Source organism: Pelodiscus sinensis, chromosome 17, assembly GCF_052426305.1.
Source record: "Pelodiscus sinensis isolate ZL-2025 chromosome 17, ASM5242630v1, whole genome shotgun sequence".
Classification (NCBI taxonomy): Eukaryota; Metazoa; Chordata; order Testudines; family Trionychidae; genus Pelodiscus; species Pelodiscus sinensis.
In genome coordinates, this window is record NC_143068.1 from 17,041,177 (window position 1) to 17,055,776 (window position 14,600).

The 14,600-nt window shown below is 46.8% G+C and overlaps 1 protein-coding gene across 1 annotated transcript; it reads left to right on the top strand.

Annotated features, from left to right (window-relative positions):
* Positions 1-473: 473 nt before the first annotated feature.
* Positions 474-4,657, top strand: LOC142829620 (uncharacterized). The gene has a single exon (XM_089769668.1). The coding sequence runs from the start codon at positions 544-546 to the stop codon at positions 4,078-4,080; it is 3,537 nt and encodes a 1,178-aa protein (XP_089625794.1). The 5' UTR covers positions 474-543; the 3' UTR covers positions 4,081-4,657.
* The last annotated feature ends 9,943 nt before the right edge of the window (positions 4,658-14,600 follow it).

Consider the following 14,600-nt stretch of genomic DNA (forward strand, 5'->3'; position numbering starts at 1 on the left):
CGCACGGGGGTGCGGACCCCCTGACAGATGGTGGAGAATGTGGGTGGTATAACCCCACCCTGACAGAAAAGGGGTTTATTGCGAGTAAATAGTGGTCGGTAGACCACAGGACTGGAACGGGGAGTTGGGAAAAAAAAAAAAAAAAAAAAAAAGTGGATGATGAATAAGTATTGGAGGGCCTGGGAGGCCCTACAGGCGGGGCCCTGGGAAAAGGGGAGCAGGCCACGACAAAGGGGTGACCTCGAGCTCCATAGCAAACCAGGCTCCAAGCGTTGGGGGCTGGGGCCGCGCCTGAGAACTTGTTTTGCCTGTGGGCACAGGGGACACCTGAGGAGGGAGTGTCCCTACGGGGTGGGAGCCAGGAGGCCCCCCCCAGCTAATAGGGACAAAGGGAGAGCAGCCCCTGTGAAGACAACAGGGGAGGCACGGACATGTTGGGCCTGCGGGAAGCCGGGCCACATTTGGAGGCTGTGCCCTGAGAGGACCTGGGGAAGGTGGCGGCAACCAACCGCCAGGGAAAGGACTCAGAACCACCGACCCGGGATGGTAAGAGAAACTAGGAGACGGGCGGAAGGCGGTTTGGGCCCGGGCGAAACCAACGCGCAAGGGAGCCCAGACTGGGGTCCTACCCCGCAGCGTGAGGGGCGGGGACCATCAAGCGGCCAGCGAAGGTACGACCCCCACACAGAGGGTGCGTATGGACAGGTGATGGCTGCTGACCTACGGGCAAGACTGCGGGACGGGACAAAGATCACCCGACAGGTATGGCTAGAGGGGAGGCCAGTGACCGCCCTGGTAGATTCGGGGTGCAGCCAGACAATGGTACGATCCGAGCTGGTCCCAGAGTGGGAGGCGGCCGGGGGATCCATATCAATGCAATGCATCCATGGGGATGTTAGCACCTACCCCACGGGTTGGGTCCGGTTGTCGGATGGGGTAGATGAGGTGATCTGCAGGGTAGCGTTGGCCCCAAAGCTGGTGTACCCAGTGCTACTGGGCCGGGACTGGCCGGGTTTCAGACGCATCCTGCGAGACTGGGAGAAGCAGGGGCCACCATCACCAGCAGGGACGGAAGGCCGGGAAAGGGGAGCACCCCAAGGTCCCGAGGAGGAACCGTGCCCGGAGAAAATCCTCAGTTCGGAGGAAATAGGAGGGGATGAGGACTTCATGAGAGACCAACGGGAAGATCCCTCCTTAACCCATGCCTGGGAACAAGGGGCAAGAGAGACTGGGGACCCCAGTACGGGGGCAGCTGTTCGACCAACACCGCGATTCGAGGTAAGAGCCGATCGACTATACCGGATCGCCCGGTCGACCGACGGGCAGACAGAGGTTAGCCAGTTGTTGGTTCCCGCTCGGTATCGGAGGCAGGTACTAGACCTAGCACATGCGAACCCCTGGGCTGGACATTTGGGGCGAGAGAAGACCCTACAACGCATAATGCAGCGGTTCTTTTGGCCTGGGATTTATAAAGAGGTCAGAGACTTCTGTGAGTCCTGCCCTGAATGCCAACGGACGGCTCAGGGAGGAGTGCCGAAAGCCCCTCTAGTCCCTCTTCCCGTGGTGGAGGTGCCATTTGACAGGGTGGCTTTAGATCTGGTAGGTCCCCTGGAGAGGTCCCGACGGGGGCACCAGTATATACTGGTCATAATCGACTATGCCACCCGATACCCTGAGGCGGTCCCCCTTAAGAACACGTTGGCGGCGACGCTGGCGCGTGAATTGGTACAGGTATTCTCCCGGGTGGGACTCCCCAGGGAGATATTAACTGACCAAGGGACCAATGTGACTTCCAAACTGATGGCGGAGCTTTGCCGCCTCTTAAACATTAAGACCCTGCGTACCTCAGTTTACCACCCGCAAACAGATGGACTTGTTGAACGTTTCAATAAGACATTAAAAAGTATGTTGCGGCGGTTTGTGGAGCTCGACCCAAAGGATTGGGACTTATTACTACCGGCACTGTTGTTTGCGGTACGAGAGGTGCCCCAAGCCTCAACGGGATTCTCTCCATTTGAGTTGCTTTACGGCCGCCAACCCCGGGGGATCCTGGACTTATTGCGGGAGAACTGGGAGGAACAGGATTCCAGGGTGACGGGTACAGTGCCCTATATCTTGGACTTGCAAAGGCGACTCCGGACTGTAGGGGAGCTAGCTAGGGAGAACCTCCTTCAGGCCCAAAATAAGCAAGCCCAGTATTATGACAGGGGCGCCAAACCCAGGACATTCCAACCGGGGGACAGGGTACTCCTGCTATTACCGGCGCCAGACTCAAAATTGTTGGCCAAATGGCAAGGGCCCTTTGAGGTTCTACGGCAGGTAGGCCCAGTGGATTATGAAATCAAATTATCGGGAAAACGAAAGGACAAACAAATTTATCATGTCAATTTACTAAAGAAGTGGAACGCCCGAGAGGGTATGCTTATTACCTTACAGCCACCAGAACCGGAACTCGGACCCTGGGGAGGCGACTTGAAGGCAGAAGGGACAGCGCACATTGGGGCCGAACTGACGGAAGAACAGCAGAAGGAGCTGAACTCCCTCCTTCGGGATTTTGACCAGGTCCTAACCACACAACCGGGTAAGACCCCCTTGATGAGTCACCACATTGCGACAACCCCAGGTAAGAAGATCCGGGACCACATACGACCCCTGCCCCGGAAAATGTGGAGACCAGTTCAGGAAGAGCTGCAGCGGATGCTGCAAATGGGGGTGATCAGGGAATCTAAGAGTGAGTGGCGTAGCCCCATTGTATTGGTGCCTAAACCCGACGGCACTATACGATTTTGCATAGACTTTCGGAAGATTAATGCAATCTCGCGATTTGATGCATATCCTATGCCACGAGTAAACGAACTGCTGGAGCGGCTGGGCAAGGCCCACTACATATCTACGCTAGACCTAACCAAAGGCTACTGGCAAATTCCCCTGACACCCGCCTCAGAGAGCAAGACTGCGTTTGCCACGCCTTTTGGCCTGTTCCAATTCAACACCATGCCTTTCGGATTGAATGGGGCGGCAGCAACGTTCCAGAGGCTAATGGACAGGGTACTACAGGAACACCGTGAGTATGCGGCCGCATACATTGATGACATTGTCATTTTTAGTGAAACCTGGACGGAACATCTGCGGCATTTGAAGGCGGTCCTTGGGGCGCTGGCCACGGCCAAGCTCACGGCTAACCCAAGTAAGTGCCATTTTGGACAAAGAGAGGTGTCCTACCTAGGCTACCGGGTGGGACGGGGAAGGATAAAACCCCAGGTGGACAAGGTGCAAGCCCTGCGAGATTATAAAGCCCCCACCACAAAAAGGCAAGTCCGCCAGTTTCTGGGTCTAGCCGGATATTACCGGAGATTTATACCCAATTTCGCCACGATTGCAGCGCCCTTGACAGATCTGACCCAGAATACAAGACCCCAAAGAGTCCAGTGGACCTCGCAGTGCGAAAATGCGTTTAGAGCGTTAAAATACCAACTGACGCAGTCACCGGTTCTCCATCAACCCGATTTTACAAAACCGTTTGTAGTACAGACAGATGCGTCAGATAGAGGGATCGGAGCCGTACTGTCACAGGAGCAGGAAGGGGAGGAACACCCCATCCTGTATTTAAGTAGAAAATTACTCCCACGGGAACAACAGTATGCCACGATTGAAAAGGAGGCCCTAGCAGCTAAGTGGGCGATAGAGACCCTGCGCTATTACCTGCTAGGGGGAACGTTCACATTAGTAACGGACCATGCGCCCTTACGATGGCTGCAGACAATGAAGGAGACCAACCCTAGGATTATGAGGTGGTATTTGGCCTTACAACCATATAAGTTTGAGGTCTGCCACAGACCGGGGAAAGCCCATAACAATGCCGACTTTTTTTCTAGGTCCATAGAGACTAACGAGCTGGCGGGAAGGGCTGGAGTGCTGGAAAAGGGGGTGAGCGATGGGGCATTGCCGCCCCACACTAACATTGACGGGGTGGCCCTCTGGGGAGTGCACCGGCCAACACTCCGACATTGTGGGGCGTGCTCTGAGGCAGCGAGGGCAGACCTGGCGGTGGTGGGGCCAGGAGGAGAAACCAGACCCTGAGAGAGGGCATAGGGGAGGCCGGGTGGAGGCCGGCCGAAGAAGGGAAGCTCGGTCCGAAGGGGAAGGTGTGTGACAGGGCGCCTGCCCTGCACTGGCCCTTTAATACTCGGACTCCGGCCCGGAGCCGGGGCTAACAGAGAGAAGGCCAGCGGGAGCTAATTAGGGCTAGAGAGGGCCCAGCTGGCAAAGATCCAGGACTGCACAAATGGCTGGTAGAGGCCAGCTGAATCCATTAGGGCGAGTAGGAGCACAGCTGGCTTGTGTATATATAGAGAAGCCCAGGTTGCTCAGGAGGAGGAGAGGGGCCAGTGAGGGACTGGCTGTGGAGGAAGCAGGAGCTCCCCGGAGGGAGACCTGCTGGGGCTAGCCAGTGAGAGCTGGGAGAAGGCCAGCTAAGGCTACCCTGAGGAGGGGTCGAAGGAAAGGCCCGGGCGTGGAGACAGGTGGCAGCCTGACTTAGGTAAGCAGGGCCACGGAGATAAGCCCATGTGCCTATGATGAGCAACCCATACAGACTGTATTCTGCCCTGAGATGGGCTATATGAAGACAGTCAGGGGGCACTGAGGCGCACGGGGGTGCGGACCCCCTGACAGGGAGGTTGTGGAATCTCCATCTCTGGAGATATTTAAGAGCAGGCTGGATAGACATCTATCAGGGATGATGTAGACAGTGCTTGTTCCTGCTGTGAGGGCAGGAGACTGGACTTGATTGCTTAAGGTCCCTTCTAGTTCTAGTATTCTAATTTACCCCTAAGTGTCTAAGAGCCCAGTAAGCAGTGGAAGTGTTGGTAATGCTGCTCAACAATCTTGAAGCAAAATGCAGGACAATGTAGCACTTTAAAGACTAACAAGATGGTTTATTAGATGATGAGCTTTCGTGGGCCAGACCCACTTCCTCAGATCAAATAGTGGAAGAAAGTAGTCACAACCATATATACCAAAGGATACAATTTAAAAAAATGAACAAATATGAAAAGGACATATTTTCCTTTTTTTTTCATATTTTTTTCATATTTTTCACATTTTTGTCCTTTTCATATTTGTTAATTTTTTTAATTGTATCCTTTGGTATATATGGTTGTGACTACTTTCTTCCACTATTTGATCTGAGGAAGTGGGTCTGGCCCACGAAAGCTCATCATCTAATAAACCATCTTGTTAGTCTTTAAAGTGCTACATTGTCCTGCATTTTGCTTCAAGTACCCCAGACTAACACGGCTACATTTCTATCACTACTCAACAATCTTGACCTTCTGTGGTTCAGCAAATTCTCTGGTTCGGCACTAGTCAGGTCCTGAGGGTGCTGGGCTAGCGAGGCTCAACCTGTAGTATAGATTTAGAACATGGCTTCAGTGAAAGAAAAATCGGTCTCATTGTTTTTCTCCCAATACATTCTATTATTGTTCCTTCATGGAACTCAGTCTAGACATGGTGGTCGAGGGTTTTTTGGGCAATGGAATACTAGACAGCATTCAAGCCTGCCAACTGCCCCAGGACCCAGCAGGGGCACCCAGAGCCCTTTAAATTGCCACTGGAGCCATGCGTGGTGCACTGCAGAGCCCCAGGCAGCACAATCTGGACAGTGCTGGCAGGGGGGGAGTGTGGCCCAGGCAGCGCTGAGGGCCAGCTGCCCTGGCCCCTGGCCCTTCCAGAAGCCAAGAGCAGCTTCCCCACCTTGCTTAGGGGCCTTGTGAGTCTGTCAGCTTGTCTGACAGCCTTACATAAGCAGAGCTGAGACATATACAGCCCTCAACACTCTAAAATACCAAGCACAGCTAGAACAACTCACTACATTCTTTCCCATAGCATCCATCCTACCAGGAACAGAGCCAAATAGCACCCTCAGAACTTTAAGCACTTTAAATACCACTGTCTCTGATGAAATAGCTAGGGACGTGGTTCTCAACCTGCTTAACACTATGAACCGCATGTGCAGCTTTGTGTGTGTGTGTCATGTGGGTCACATCCTCACAATATATCCACAAGCCGTATGGCCATGAGAACGTCACATGGGCTGCAGGCGTATGCTGATTGGATCGCAAGTTGAGAACCTGAAATAGGGGGTTTGATGACTGCATCGTATGGTATTTCAAAGAACAGTCATCCCTGGGTGTGATTAGACAAAGACTCGGCTGCTTCTGGACGGACTAGGCAAATAGCCTACTTTGAGATCCCTGTGCACTGCAAGATCAGAATAAAAATTATGTTGCATTACTGAGCATCAAGACCTGAATAGAGTACTTAGGTCTTTAGGTTCTACAAGAACCTGACCATAATTCTTGTGCTCCAGAACCTCCATTTCCACATATAAAAGATTGGCTCCTTGCATCTGATTTGCCTCTTGGTTGCATCAATGTAACTGAGGGGGGATTTGACTCTAGAGTTTTATATTCCTGTTTACCGGCCATTTAAAATAAGTTCACATATATGACTTTCTTTGAAAAAGTTTGATTTATTCCATCACTAGTTTACCTTACTTCAGAGCAGAGTGTATATACTGAAATCTTTTGGGAGTTTTGTTTGATTAAACTTCATAGAAATTCCTAGTTCTAAGTATCTGTGGTCAGACATTTTTAAACACATGTATTTTCAATAAGGTTTCTGGCCATTGCATTTGATTTTAACAGTTCAATTGCACTTCATAAATTTACAGTAACTAACTTCTGAAAACCTCCTTTTTTGCTTCATCCCTATTTTGAATAACATTGCCAGTGCTGGCTTTCGGCAGCTCTATTGTAATGTCCACAGGCCACGGGAGCAGAAGATGTACTGCATATCCCAAATCATTGTGATAAATGTGTGGTTTTGTGGGAGAAAAGGCTTGATCCTCCAAGACCTACTGATTTGCGTCTTGGGAGCAGTCCAGTAGATGTTATTCTTTATTTTCCATCTTATCCAGTCTCCTATTTCAATGAGAACAATACCAAAAATAACCACCAAAAAAAAAAAATCCCTCATGATGAGTGTTAGAACAATAATTTCTATTAGAGTCAAGAAACATCATTATAAAATCAGCTTCCTTCTGAAAGTTTACCAGCTTCTCAAACCTACAACTGAAAGTTTAGAGGAAGCTTTCCCTCCCCCCACAGTTTTAAGTTGTACTTTTTATAATCATTTTCACCGTTCCTATGGTAGAGGCAATTTTCTGACAGTTGATTGTATGAGTATTTCATACAGTAATAATGAGAAGTATTTATACTTAGGATAATGAAATAAGAAGATCACAAAAATTGGCCAGTGAATGCAGAGGCAGATGTAGTGCCAGAAATTAGTCTAACTTTTTTGAAGCAGACTAGTTAACCAGTGCACGTCAATTCATTAAAATGTTATATAAATTTGAAAAGGAAAAAGTTCAAATCTGTACTTTCCAGAAGACTACTTGCTTTTTGTTAGTCTATAAAGTGTTACCAGACCATTTGTTGCTTTTAAAGAGTTATGCTGGTCTGCTGAAGTCTTATATAAGTGCACATCCCAGAAGACTCGTCTGAGACTTAACCCTTTCAAAGCACCATGCTCACGTTCTACAATTAAAACTGATGAAGGAAAGCAGGCCCACCAATGGGGAGAGAGAGGACAAAGAGTAACTGCCCAGTCGCTGGCAAGACAAAAAAGCCTGGATTTATTGGGCCCTTTAAATCGCTGCTGGAGCACCACACAATGACCTCCAGGCAGCACTGAAGACTGTCTCGCCCCAGCCCTGCTGCTTCCTCCCAAGGCCCCACCCCTTCCAGGGACACAGAGCAGGGCTGCCCACCTCCCACCTTGCCCAGGGACCCGTCAAGGCTGTCTGCCCCACTGAAGGGAAGTCCTGCTTCACTTAGTTGAAACATTGATTCTTTCCCAGTGAATCGCGATAGAACTTCTTTCCCTCTGCGCACCTGTGTGGAATTGAGGGAAGGCACTGGAGGACTACCAGCACTCCAGTGTCCTCACTTCAAAGTGGGCACAATACCCGTCTGAGTGAACAATGAACCCGGCTCTAGCCCATTCGGCTGGCCAGCCCAGGTTGAAAGTACCACTGAAAGTGCTGTGTGTGTAGACAGGAGGGGAGTTGTGGCAACCCACAGATAAAATCCCAGGCTAACTCTGTAGCAAAGATCCATGCAAAGTAGAAGCTTTCTCTTGCCACACATTCACCACCTCCCCTCCCTTTCCCCCTCTGATATGTTAGCTAGTTAATGATGGAGGTTTCTGGTATGTGATCATACTATGGGAGTTGGCACAGGATGCAAAACTATTGATGTGATATATTAATCCTTAGCAAACCGATTGTACACACCCAATTGAAAAATGTAAGTCAACAATAAATCCTGTCCTTTTACACACACACACACACACACACACACACACACACACACACACACACATACATATATATGCACAAGCTCAAGCATGTCCTAATCCTGCATTTTATTTGGTATCTTTTACCTTATCCAACTCATATAAAAGGATACGTTCTCCCCCTTTAGACTACACTGAACTTTCTATGAAAGTAGCTTTAAGGAGTAGGCCAATATTTGTATAGCAGATAATACCACGACTGCTTTTAGGTAAACTGTAGTGAAGCAAAGAAAGTCCCCATTTTAGGCCTTTAAACAGGATAACTATTGTATGCTTAGACTGAGACACAGAGTCTGGCTTATACCATTTGCAGTGCCTTGTATTCCCTTCTTCTTGAAAAATAGGGACTATGGGTTGGAACATTAATTTTCCAGATATTTCATAATAAAAACACTCCCCACCTCTGAACAAAATACTTGTTGCCTAATGCACTAGAGCAGGGTTTAAATGCTTATAAAATTCAATATAATACAGCCACCTTCCAAACAAGAATAGAAGGTGGGTATGAGGATAATAGAGGAAGACTAGTCATATGGCTAAGGTACAGGACAGGGAGCCAAGAGGCTTGGGTCCAGCAACAAATGTCCCATCTGGCCTTTGGAATGTCACTTATCCTTTCTGGGCCTCAGTTTGGGAGAGAGGATCCGAGAGATTTAATTCACTAGTGTTTGTGAAGCATTCAGGGATCTACAATGAAAAGTGTATTAGAACACACATATAAAAGAGACAAGTACGGTGTATAAGAAAAATTCCTTCTGGGAAGAGAGCTTGGCATTTTAAGAGTAAGGAGGCTGGAATGAATGGCCAAATGGCCACTAAAGCAGTTGGTTCCTGATTCTCCTTCCTTAATACCTGACCTTACTTCTGTACCACAAAAAGTTCATCAGCAATAGGGCTTGTAGCGTTTTACATATAGGGAGTCCCTTTTTCGCTTTCTTCCCTGCTATTTCACCACAGCCCGGATCCTGTGAAGTGAGGACTTGGATGAACTGGGAATCAATATTTTATCCATTCATCAGCATAGTATTTAAGTCCCTCCCTTACTTTCCTCTCTACTTCCCCCAAGGCAGTCAGATCTTCACATTGTAGGTGTTCAATGCAAGTTCTTCCTCTTACTGTCCGACAATTGCTTAGACATTACATAAATATCTGTGTTGCTCTTATAAACTGATTACAACCTTTGAGCAGCAACTGTTTCCTTGTGCTTAGTTTTTGTTTACATATATGCAAAAAGAACAAATGCCTTTAATTGTCTTCAGATGGGCAACAAATATTTATACTACTTCTGGGTCTTATAGTTCTTTAAGAAGACAACACTTTTTAGAGGGCTCATTTTTCTTTTCCCATTATATAGCAACAGTAGTGCAGTGATATTGCATAAAAACATCTTTCAATGGGACAGAAGAGGGATGTACAAATTTCAAACGGGCTGAGAGAAGCCATCGATAAGAATTTTTCTCTACAGCTGGAAAGTTCCTACACCTCTAGAACAGAGTTTGGAGAAATTAACCCCTGAGGATAAGCACACATGGAGAAGATCCAACACTAAGAGAATTGCACGAGACAGCGCTTCCACTTCAGTGTTCATTGAACTTGTGCTCTTAGTCCTCTGATTAAGCATGCCACAAATGTCTGTGCTGTATGAATCAAGTGCAGTTTTACTCTGAAAAGTAGAAGCGGCACCTTCTGGTAACCACTCTGAAGTATTTTCAGAGTTAGAGTGTTAGTGACAAAAATGGGATTTTACAGGAGAATCAGCACAGCTAAGCCTGATTGTGTTCCTTCATCTAATTTCTTCCAGAGAACCGTTTAGTTATGCCAGTAGACCTAAGAGCTCCAGCCTCTCTTCCAGGTATGGAGCTAGAATATTGGCCTTACCCACAAGGCTGGAGGTGGATACTGTGAGATCAGCAATTACTTCTGCTTTTACATGGGTGGAATAGCTTTCATGTGGAGAAATTAGTCCTGCAATAAAGTAGGGAGATGGTCAAGGCCCAATAGTGTGCACAAGCTAAGTAATTCTCTTAAAACACATGCAGATATAGTGGGACTTGTACCTTTCCAATGAATTAAATTCTCTGGGCTGGTTTTTAAGTCCATGTCTATGCAGAAGCACTAAAATTACATCTTCAACCTACTTCTGCTACTCTGGACAGTAGAGCTGGAAGTCTGAATCAGTCCCCAGAACGACAATTAGCAACAAGCACCACCTAAAAATCATTCCGAGTCCTGTTTTGGTATGAAATGGCATCCAAAGGCTCAGGTACTCCTCATAATCTCCTGCAAATTACCCCAGTATCAGGGACCTGTGAAACTACACTGCAAGTCTTGGTGGAAGAGCATTTCCTGGATACTTATAGTTCCAGTCCCAGACAGAAAAAGACAAATGAGCTGAAACACTTATGATATTTAAAAAAAAATAAAAGTTTTGGTTCAAGTTCAATTTTCATAATGGGCAGAGGACTCAGTGGGCAGAGGGGAGTTAAATTTGGGCAAATTGTTTTAACAATAGTAATTTGAACTTCTAAAGCACCTTCCATTAGAAGAACTGGACATCCTTTTCACGCATTTATTGATAAGGAATCCCAAAACCCCTGGCATAACAGGCAAATATCATTATCTCCATTTTATAGGTGGGGAAAGTTTTGCATGTGACTTGCCCAAGTTAACACAGGAAATCTTTGCCAAGTTTAGAAATAGACCCCAGATCTCTGACTTACAGTCTTGTATCAAACACCAAGCCATCTGCCTGCCCTTCAGTATCATTTGGTAGGACAGATGTTCTTGTTGGGATATTAGATACCAAGATAAGTGTCAATTGATAATGCAGAATGCTTTAAGTAGAACAGCATCATTAAAATATCTGTGTCCTCAGTCTAATCCTGGATTTTTAATTTTGGGAGGTGGAAATGCAACAAAATTCATGGACAGTGGAGCTTATTTTTCTTACCCATCTAAAAAACAAAACAGTTTGCCACCATGCAATTCTTTATTACAGAGTGTAATGTATGTTTATACACCATTGCTGCTATAATATTATATATACATTGCTGCATGTCCTGGTTTAGTTCTAAAGCCTGCATTGTAACACACTGCCACTGTAATTGCTTTGAGCTATGTACCAACAAAGGACAGCAATTGCTACTCCATCGGAATCCTGAACTGTTGCATTTAACCTGCTAGTCAGGCAGGAAATTGATATTTTCATATTTGTTAGCCTGGAGCTTCACTAAAATTAAGATCAACAGAATACAGCTATAACTAATATCAATTTTCATTCTTGTATAACAGCTTGAAATTGCCTTCAGGAAAAAGGAGGTTCCTGTTGCTTTGGATGAGAGAGAAAAATTATAATCAACTCCTCCCTTGGTCCTCGGGCGAAATGCGTGGTTAGTCTCACAGAAAGTATTCCACATCTTTCCAGGCTGTGTCCCTGTCTGTTTTAGCTTTTACCTTGAAAAGTGAGTGAGTAAAATACTACTTAGCTGGCTCATTTGCATCCACACCTGGATAGCAGTGTACTTCTATCCACAGATCACGTCCTTCAGCCTCGCAAGACTCTTGAGAGGGCATGGATTGAAGTCCTGATTCAGAGCTCTTGGAAGCCAGTGACTCCCATTGACTCTGGGGTTTTGGATGAAACATTTAATGGGCAGTTTGTTCATGGTTGAGGGCCATACTTACCGAAGATTTAGTATCATTTGTAAAGAAACAGTTTTGGCTAGAAAGCAGGAAAAGAAGTGGAGGGATCTTTAATAATATTGTCATCATGGATGGCTTCTAGATACTTACTAAATGCTCTGCTGTGGTCAGAACAGTCTGAACAAATGAAATTCCTGGCAAATGGACAAGGCCGCACCGGTCCTGCCTAACTATTGGCTTCAGAACTCTTCCTTTCCATTGATCTGACAAAAAAGTTGCAGGAAGGGGCAACGTTTGATTTCTTTCAGCAAACATACAATAGCTGGTCATTTTTTAAGTTCCTCAAGCAAGCCTGCCAATGGGGCTGGGGGAAGGGGCAACTGTTCCAGGATCCAGAAATACAAAGAGATCCAGAACTCCTGGTCACCACTACTGCTTCTGCAGCAGCTAGCCCCCCAGGCGATGAACTCTGAAAGCATTGAGGGCTGGCTAGGGAAGGCGCGCCACTCTCTGGGCAGGGCTGAGGGCTGACGAGCCCTAGCCCTAAACCCACCTCATCTGCCTGAGCCCTCCCTCTCTCCTCTCCCCTCCCCCACACACAAGCCTTGCCTAGGGGCCTGACAAGGTTGTCAGCCCTGCTGTCCTCACACCACAAGGAAACAGCCTCTGTGAATCTATGAATAGGAGCACAAACTGTCAGCTCTTCCATTTGATTCTACTCCACCTCGCTGTTACTTTTCCCCAACTTTTGGGACCAGTCTAAAGTGTAATAATCGAGATCAACATCGATCAAAGTTTGACAAGAAATGGCCTTTTTGGCTACATGAAATTTCACATTTTTGGAATTTTTGGGTCAACTCAAATTTTAAAAGGAAACTCTCTTTCTCCAGACACTCCATCATAACCCCTCTCTCAGTTGGGAGGGGGAAAACAAGTCTATTTTTTATTTCAGTGACTTCCTCCCCCCTTTTAAAATAATTCTGGGAAATTTTTCCCTAACCCTGCCCTTCCCCAAAAAATATTTACCATATTTCCCACCAGGTCTTCTTGACCATGGTTGAGCAAACTCATGGAATCCAGTGTTGTAATAGTAAGGCCTCCAAATTGCTCGAAGCCGAACAAAGATGAAAGCACAGAATACCCTGCTTGGGACCCACATTGCTCAATAGCTGAGATCACAACTTCAAAGCACGTGTGATATTGTAGTGTGGGAGACCCATATATCCTGCGTAGGAGGTGAAATGAGCTGACTTCCTGTTAAGCAACATTTTCTGTGACAGACAAATGAAACATCGTTCAAAGAGAGGCAGGTGAGTCAAAGATGAATTTGCTACCAATACAATGATACAAGAAAAGACAAAGCAGCTTCTTCTGGAAAGTCTTAAAAAAGGGCAAATAGTCCTGCAGCACCTTAGAGACTAACAAAAAATGTAGATGGTATCATGAGCTTTTGTGGACACAACCCACTTCTTCCATAGAGACAAAATGAACAGGAATCCCTGGAAGGCAAAATGCCTGTTTTACCTCTGGTGCAACGCGAGTGCAGTGCTGTTGAAGGATCATTTTTTGCCTTGAGATATCAAGTTATTGAGGGCCAGGCTCTCCAATAAGCTAGATGTGAAATGACACATGCACACTGACAGGCACTAAGAGTGGGCAAGTGGAACATGAAAGGAGAACATGCTTTTTGTTATACATAGCTTGTTTGAAAACTAGTCTGCTAGCTAGAAATTCTCTCATCTTGGTGGATGCAAGAGGCGAGAAAGGGGAATTCCACTTGTCTCGGGCGACTGGATTTTGATGATAGCCAGCTACCCAAGGAGGTCTCTAATTCAACATCCAACAGGTCTAGCTGTTTGTTCTTGTTAGCTGGCCTACCCTGAGGAGTGGTGTTCCAAGAAAGAGATTGGTAGCCACAATATGCCACATATGCCTTGAGCTTGTGAAGCTGGGTCGATCATGAACGTAGTACTATTGCTCCTTCGATCAAGAGAGCAAGCAGCACATATTCAATGATTATTCATGTGGGGAGCTGTTAAGTTTCAGCCCAGCAGGGTTTTCCCCCCTTCCCATTCTAATCAAGAGGGAAGGCCAGTAATTAAAATGACAGCCCACTGCTGCTCCATCACCACTGACAACCCACAGCTCCACTTAGGCACTGAAACGTGTCCCACTTCGGCATTTAACAAGCCACCAACAGCTCATTTCCAAAAATGTCGAACATTCAGAAAGAAACGGTCTGGATTTGTCTTTGAGATTGTGAAAACAAGCTACAGCAAGCAAAGAAAGAAAGAAAAAAAAGTACTTTGCAAGAAATCACTGAGGATCTCCTGAAATGTGGAGATATAATCTTCATTTTATTGTTCCATCATGGTAATCTGCAAATATTTACCAATGATGTGGGTAGCATGATGGAATTACTGAGATACAACTCGGGGGGGGGGGGGGGGGGGGGGCGCATCTCAGCATACTGAACCCAGACTAAATTATGTTGGTGCATTCAGACACCAGCTAATTATTCATTAATGAGTCAGACA